This window comes from Zingiber officinale, chromosome 9A, assembly GCF_018446385.1.
Source record: "Zingiber officinale cultivar Zhangliang chromosome 9A, Zo_v1.1, whole genome shotgun sequence".
In the NCBI taxonomy this organism is placed as follows: domain Eukaryota; kingdom Viridiplantae; phylum Streptophyta; class Magnoliopsida; order Zingiberales; family Zingiberaceae; genus Zingiber; species Zingiber officinale.
The window spans coordinates 116239444-116247461 of NC_056002.1; the positions used below are offsets into that span (position 1 = coordinate 116239444).

The 8018-nt window shown below is 37.0% G+C and overlaps 1 protein-coding gene across 1 annotated transcript; it reads left to right on the forward strand.

The window, feature by feature from the left end:
* The first annotated feature begins 329 nt into the window (after positions 1-329).
* LOC122020819 (BAG family molecular chaperone regulator 6-like) lies at positions 330-7780 on the forward strand. The gene is made up of 3 exons (XM_042578848.1): positions 330-485; positions 3720-5636; positions 5904-7780. The coding sequence occupies exons 2-3, from the start codon at positions 3765-3767 to the stop codon at positions 7698-7700; spliced, it is 3669 nt and encodes a 1222-aa protein (XP_042434782.1). The 5' UTR covers positions 330-485; positions 3720-3764; the 3' UTR covers positions 7701-7780.
* Positions 7781-8018: the final 238 nt, after the last annotated feature.

The following is an 8018-nucleotide window of genomic DNA, read 5'->3' on the forward strand; positions in this document are numbered from 1 at the left end:
TATCACATTTCTAATTTTTCGGCTCTTTAATTTTCGGACAGAATCAATTTAATTAAGAGAAAATAGTCGTCCCTAATCTCTCTCCCTTCCTTCTGTTTTGTTTAACTAAAATTGTATTGAATAATAAATTACAAAAGACAAAGTTAAAGTCTATAATTATTTTATAAATTATTTTTTATTTTTTAATATTTAATATTTTATTTTTAAGGCTCCGAACCCGTCTCGAAGACCAACGGTCGTGCGAGAAGTGTCGAGAAGCTACACGAATATCCACGTGGTCCTCGTCGAGAACCCTCCCGAGCGTACGCTCTTCTCGCAAGCTGCTTATATAAAAGGCAAAGTGCCGCCTTGCTTCCATCTCCATAGGAAAATCGTGCAGCTTTCTACGGGCGTTCAAAAACTTTGTAAGGTTGGCAGTAATCCAGGGTTTGCGGACCGCTTTGCGTCGATAACTAAGTCATCTGGATCGTGGCATAGCTCGGAAGGTTCGATCCTCTTCTCACTTTGCGTTGTTGTGAATTATCCTTTCTTTCCTGGATTTTTCGTCTCCAGTGGCATGTGGTCACGTGATAAATAGGTTTTACGAATTAAATTTTGTGTGTTTATTTGGATCTGGAATTTGGAATTAGGAAATGGGGAAGAAGTGGCTTTGTGTTTTCTAATAAGTGAACGTGAATTTCAGATTTTTATTTTTTTTATTTGTTTTTAGTCTGCCTGTGAAATTTCATACAACTTGACCTTAGATGACAGAAAGAGAGAGAATTGCTGCTACCAGGGGACTTCGTAATTTCACATATTTAATTCCATTTGGTTTACTCCATGTATTATTAGAGTTGTTACTCGCACATAACAAGCATTGTTGGATTTTTTTTTTGAAACAGCCTCTTGTCAAAAAAAACAGGGTTGGATCCGACCCCGGGGAGCTTTGTGCACCGGGTTATCATTTGTTTTTGTATCAGTTTGAGAAATTACTGATATCTAAAAGGGTGAAGCATGACTCTCCCTATAGGTCCAAATGTTTTAAGGTCAAGTAATAATAGCTAATTCATTCTAAGTTTAGAAAGCTTTTGTGAGAAATTGGATAGTCACAATTTCTTGATGTCTACCAAACCTGGAATCCAGCTTTTAGCCTAGCTCATCCTTTATCAGTGGATTTGAGGTTTGATGGTGGCTAAACGTAGTGGCTACATGATTATTCAGGCAATCCTTTCTAAAAATTTATCCTGCCTAGGATTAAGTCTGCTCGACTGCCCATTCTTGCAACCACTTCAATTAGAGAATTGACCTATTAATTTGTCAAAAACCTCTATCCACCCAAAATGCTTAAATTCAAATTAATAGTAGTTTACTCATCTAAACTTATAAAGCTTATTGATCCATCGTTCACAATGCATTTAAAATTGGTATAGTTATATAGTTTTTATTAGAAAGATTCCTCATCTCTTTTCAATTTAGACTAGTATGTGAATCTTATTCAAATTTTGAATGCTTAATAGTGATTGCCTTGGGTATCAATTTGGAAGGCTGTTTTTGTTCTCCCAATTTAAGTTGAGAATGGATCCTTTTATCAGCTAGATAATTGCTGAAATTGGGATATTGATTCTTTGTTATCACCTTTCTTGTTTATTTAATGTAGTCCATTTTAATTGCTTCATAGTATTATTCAATTAAAATTATTCAAGATAGTTTTACATCCCTTATGTATATTAAATTTAGTAGTAAATTTTGAGATTGTAACCTTTAACCTAAACATTGCTTTTTTTAGTTATTAAAATTTTCCCTTATGAACCAAATGTGTCTCTACAATGAAGTTTCTAATTGTTAAATTGTTTTATCAAGTGTGAATACGTGTTTTGGTGTAGTAGTCATGAGTGGGTAAATGGATTATGAACTTGAATATATTTATTAACTTGTGGTTAAGAATTTTATAAGGTCATTTGAAGATTCCAAGCTACAAAGGATAATCAATTGTGTTTCACCTTCTTATTGACTGAAGGTGTTTTATTAACTTGTGGTTAAGAATTTTATAAGGTCATTTTGAGATTCCAAGCTAAAGGATAATCAATTGTGCTTCACCTTCTTATTGACCGAAGGTGCTTTTGATTTAGTTATCCTGAGCTAGTGTTCCACCATGAGTTATCTCTGTATGAGGGCCTTAATAAATTGGGAGCCTCAGGGTTTATAAATAGTGGGTTAGATGTATGGGCCAACATGTGGACAGATGAGTCAATCATAAAGCATGGATTATGTTAACATGATGCTAATAACTTCTCACATCCATTTAATTCATATCTGGTTGCATAGTGGAAAACAGTAATGATCCATTGGTCTATTTGAAATCGTCACAACGATTCATGAAGGGCGTGAAAACTTAAGTATCCATGGAGAGGAAGGAAAAGCTCTAGAGATTTCATAGTGAAATCACATCTCTTTAAATCTATGTTTCTCTTCTGCATAGTCATTTCTAGACAAGCTCGGTATAGATGTAGTAGGGGATTCAGTTTCAGTAGGTTAATTTTTATAGTAGGTTAAGTTGGTAGCTGAGGTGCCTGATGTTAAGTCATTTATGATGATATTTATGTAGAAATATAGGTAGATGCGATGGGCCATTGCCAATGATGCATTACTTAAACTTGAATGAGATTATGAGAACAATACTTTTGGGGGGTCAGAGAGTACACAATACTTTGATTAGGCAGTATGTAAGAAATTACTCATTAAGAGCTTTTATTTGTACGAATAATTGGCTTGCCAGATCACCAAATAAATTAATTTTGGAGTTTAATCATTAATCAAATCATGGAAATGGATGGCACAATATATCCATTCAGAACTTTGATTGCATGCATTAGGATATCCTCCTATCTGAGAAACACAGGCAGTATGGCATCGGCTAGTATGTCATTCTTTACCCTTTTTTTCTTGAAACAAATCTGCTCTCAGTAAAAGAAAGAACAGGAACAGTGCCAACAAAATGTATTTGAAACTATGTATGTGCTTCTTTACAACCAAGCATATTCCTTTTCTTCAAGAAAAACAGAAATGTATATGAATAACCAATAAATAGTCAAAAAATCTATTGCGGGCAATTCCATATTCTGTTAGGCTCTTGCATTGATGGTGGCAGAAACCTCATTTAATTTGTTTAGTGGGAGTGAAATCGATATTGCACTAGTAAGATTGGATTCAACCTTCTCTACCCCCCACTTTGATGATGGTTTTCCACTTGACCTCGCATTGTTGATCTAAATCTATAATACTAATAATTAATAAATGGTCTACAATTCTCTTGTTGACAACTTATACCATAGTTATTTCAACTCTTGCATTGAAGTTGTTAGAAACTTCTCATTTAATTGTTTAGTGAGAAATAAACTGATATTGCACTTGCAAGATTGATTCAACCTTCTCTACCTCCCACCTCTTTGATGATGGTGTTCCATGATCTATATCATTAAATTAAGTCATATATGTTACCTTCCCGTATTACAAACACTGCTAAGGCGGGCATTTGCCATTGGTTCAGTAATTTGACTTGAGCATTTATTCTATCCTTTGATTTAAAGTTTTCTGTGGTTACATTTTGTATTGAACATTTAGCCTCTTGTTTTAGTTTTTTTAATTCAAAAAAAATAAATAAATAAACCATTCCGATTTGTTTGCATGAAAGCTAAATCTTTTTTTCTTTTTTTTCTTACAAAGTTATACATTTTGTGCAGGATCTTACCACCTGGGGTTTTAACCAATTGACTATATCTTGGAGTATGTTTTCACCATGTGGATTCTCTCACACCTTACCTCATCATAGAGATTACATTCCTTATCACTACCAACACAATCCAGGGTGGGAACCTGTTTCTGCTCCAACAAAAGTAGAATCACAGGGACCTCTTCACTTTGTACCATGGAGTGTTGATGGTAGTGCCAATTCTCCAAGTCCAGCTGATTACCATCCTTGGTGCAGCCATAGCTACCCCGCTGGCTACTATGGTTTTAGGCCTCAATTTCCTCATACTCCACCTCCATCCCATCATTCTCAATTACATTGCCACGGACCATTTTCCTGTTACTTAAATTCTTATCCCTACATGGTCACTCATCCATATTATCCAGCTGATCAAACTCCGCATGGCCATAGTAGCAGTGGGAAAGCTCATTGTTGCGAGTGTCCTAATCATTCATGCAACAGGCGAGATGGCAGTGTAAAGATTGAGGAGCAGAAGTCTGAAAACGACATGGATAATGAGTCTTCTAGTGTGATACATATTCCAAACTGTCCTCCTTATCCAGTATTATGGATTCCTCCTGGCTACTCAAAGGACAAAGGCACTAACAAAGGCTTTGAGTCATCTCTGCCTGTTCGGAATGGATGGATTCCTATGGATCAGGGTGGAGATGGGCAAAACAGCTTACAGACTGAGAGGAGGAATCAATTCCCATGGCCAATTGTTTGGATGCCTAGTGATCAAAATGCGATCAACCATATTGGCATGAAGCTGGATGGAGATGAACAAAAAAGCCTACAAGTTAATGGTCAAAAAAATCAATTACCATGGCCAATAGTCTGGATGCCTCGTGATAAAAAATTAGATGCTGAAAAAGATGTGCAAGAGATTACTTCTAATCCTAAACCCGAGGAAAAACAATCCTCAAAGTTTAAGATTATTCCACTTAAGTTTCTTGAAGAGAACCTCGGCGAGAAACTAGGTGATTCCCATGATAAAGATAAAACACTTTCACATCCTGAAACAGTGGCTGAGAAGGAAACCCGAACGAAGATCATCCCTGTGAGGCATGCAGAAGAAATCAATGACAAGAAACTGAACACTGAAGGAAAGCTTAGAGAAAAGGAGGAGAAATTGCTCAACGCATCTGAAGGAAAGGACAATGTCGCTAAGAAGGCATCAGATCTGAAGCAATCATCACATGCTAAGATATCAAAGTTACCTCCTGTATGTCTGAGGGTGGATCCACTTCCAAAGAAGAAACCAAATGGTACTTCAAGATCTCCCAGTACACCCAGCCACAATGACGGGGGAAAAGTTTACGAGGACAAAATAGAGAAACAACACTTGACAAAAAGAGATCCAGACAAAATGCCTACCAATCAGATCGAAGTACCCTATGTTAATGATAAATTTATAGTTAAGGTAGAGGCATGCAAGGAGAAAAGCCAGGATATGCAATCAACTAGTTCAAAGGATGAAGCTAGTATGGTTGTGGGCAATCAACTTCCCGATAAAGGAACAAGGCTTGATACCGAGGAAGTCAAAACTGAGGTATTGAAACATGAGAAAGAATATAGTAAAGAAGCAATTGAGAAAACCCTATGTGATTCTGATAAGAGGCATGTAGATAATACAGAAAGAATAACAGGTAAACAAGAGAAGAAAAGGAAAATTTTGTCATTGTCAGAGGCAGCGACTCTCATCCAATCAGCTTATAGAGGATTTGAGGTGAGAAGATGGCAACCACTTGAGAAATTAAGGAGAATAGTTCAAATTCGACAAAAGGCTGAGGTTGTCAAGAATCAAATCCAGGAGTTTGAAGCTTCCTCGGAAGGTCAGGATTCAAAACAGAAGGCTATCTTATGTGAGACCATAATGAATCTCTTATTTCAGCTGGATGCCATTCAGGTAATCTTGTCTCCTGCACATTGTCGTTTTCTGCTTAATGAATTATTGGACTTTTTTTTGGTTGAAGAATAGAATATTAGATTTTTATACATTGATGCTATACATTGCTGCTCAGTTTAATCAGCAGCTATTTCTAATCGTTTAGACTAGACATCATGTTTTAAGTTATTGATGTTACTTAGGAAGTTGAAACTGTTGGAATGCCTATCTTTCCATATTTGAATTTTGAAATACACTAACATGTTTTGATTTGTTATTAATCAATAGGGATTGCATCAAAGTTCTAGAGACATGAGGAAATCTCTTGCCAGAGAACTCGTTGATTTACAAGAGAAACTTGATTTTTTAGGCCCTACAGCCACCACGGAGCATGGTAAAATGACTGGATGTTGTAGTACCTCTGACATGGGTACTGGTGCTGAATCCATCTCTTCCGATATCTCATCTGGAAGAATCAATTTGGAGCCACAACCTGTGTCTTCCAATCTAGATGAAGTGACTAATTCATCAGAGTTTACTTATTTGGATGACAAAGCCTCCATTGTTCCACAACACACTGGCGTAGTGGTACTGCCATCTGAGCCCCTATTTTCTGCAATTAGTCTGGATAATTTGGATCCCTTGAATGTTGAAAGAAATCTCAATCCTCCCACCAAGACCCAAATAGATCTTCCAAATGGGCAGATTTATTGTCCAGGGGTTTCTCACTCAGTGGAGAAAGATCAAGTGCCACAAGAGGTGATAAAGCCTTCAGCATCTGCTTCTCCAGAAGATTTTGTCATATCCTTTACCACTGAAAACGAAGATAAGCTCGAGAAGGGAATTGTAGACGAAGCGATTGACACATCTGAAGAACAAGTGGGAGTGGGAATTGAGTTTTCTCATCCTATGCTTGGAAATGATGCTAAGGATGGATTAATATTGGAAAAATCATCTACTTTAGCAGTTGAAGTGGAAGGAGAAACAACAGAAATTGCAACTAAGATATTAAAATCTGAAATGGCAGAAATTCCAACATTGACGTCAAATGATTCTGATACTAACAAGACTATATTCTCAGGTGATGAAATAGATACCTTGGGAGAGGAGTCTCAAGCACCTGACATTTACGAGAAGATATCAGATACAATTCATGTTTCTCATGATATTGGCAACGACAACATCCAATGCACTGTGGAGGAGCTATGCAAGAAGGACATGGCTACTGATAATACAACAGCAACCCTTGAAGATTCAGTGTACATGGATGAATGCCCTTCCGGTGATGGTCATGGGAAAAAGAGTGAAATGGGTTCATTACCGATCTATAGTGACAGAAATATTATGGAAGATGAAGTTCAATCTTTGAAACACGAAAATGAGCCAAATGTTGATAAAGCTGAAGGAATTTCCCTGGGAAAAGGTGAAAATGGTTTAGTTGTCAGTGAATATATGTCTCCTCTGGGTGCAGCCATAGGTCATTCGGGTCTGCCAATGAAGGGAGCACAGTCGGAGGCCTTTGAGCTGATGAGCAAAGGTAATGAAATTCTTGACGCGATGGACACCGATGCAGCATCTGAGGTTAACGTCACTAACAACGATGATAGATTAGTAGCTGGTGAGCATGTGCATCCAATAATCAGTCTCGATGGACCTGTTGGAGATGGTACCTCCACAGAATATGGGAAAGTTGGACCAATAAATGGTGAAGCTATTCCCCCAATTATCAATGTTGACGAATCAATTGGCAAACCAAACTTTGAAACCTGCGGTGAAGAAGAATGTACTGAGCCTCTTTATTCTGTCGTAGATGGAAAACTGGCTTTTCTTGCTCCTGGTATCAATTCAAGCATGGAAGAAAAAAGGCTAGTAGAAGAGAATGAAAAGCTGCGAGAAATGTTAGAGAGGTTGCTTGAAGCCGGAAATATACAGATGGGAGCCATTTTAAATCTCAATGAAAGAGTGAAAGATTTGGAGAGAAAATTGATGCAAAAGAGTAATCGCAAGATCAAGGCAAGAAGGATCACGCGATTGAAGTTGCACCCTAAAACTGAATGCCAAGACCCTCTTGTTTGTATGAAATAATAATGAACCAATTTGTAATTTGCATGCCCCTACTTATTAAACTTTGGTGTTGAATGTAATGTTATTGCTATTATATGATAGCTGCTCGGGTATACATCTTGCATATTGTGTATTGCCTTCTCAAATTCGATCTCGGGGTTATGGTGTCGTGTAATTAAAGAATGTTAAGTTTTTAGGTTAATTGTTGTGTCCGTTTTTTGATTTATTTCGATGGTTAGTGAAAATTTTTTATAAAGTTGGATTGGTCATCTCAGATATAGAACTCAATCTCTATTCATCTAATTTACTTCTCACAGAATAGACTTATAAAAATTTTCA

Excerpts from the sequence above, each read along its gene's own strand:
- LOC122020819 (XM_042578848.1), top strand. The coding sequence starts at position 3,765 with ATGTTTTCACCATGTGGATTCTCTCACACCTTACCTCATCATAGAGAT. Across the intron at positions 5,637-5,903 it reads TTCAGCTGGATGCCATTCAG|GGATTGCATCAAAGTTCTAG; the intron begins GTAATCTTGTCT and ends ATTAATCAATAG.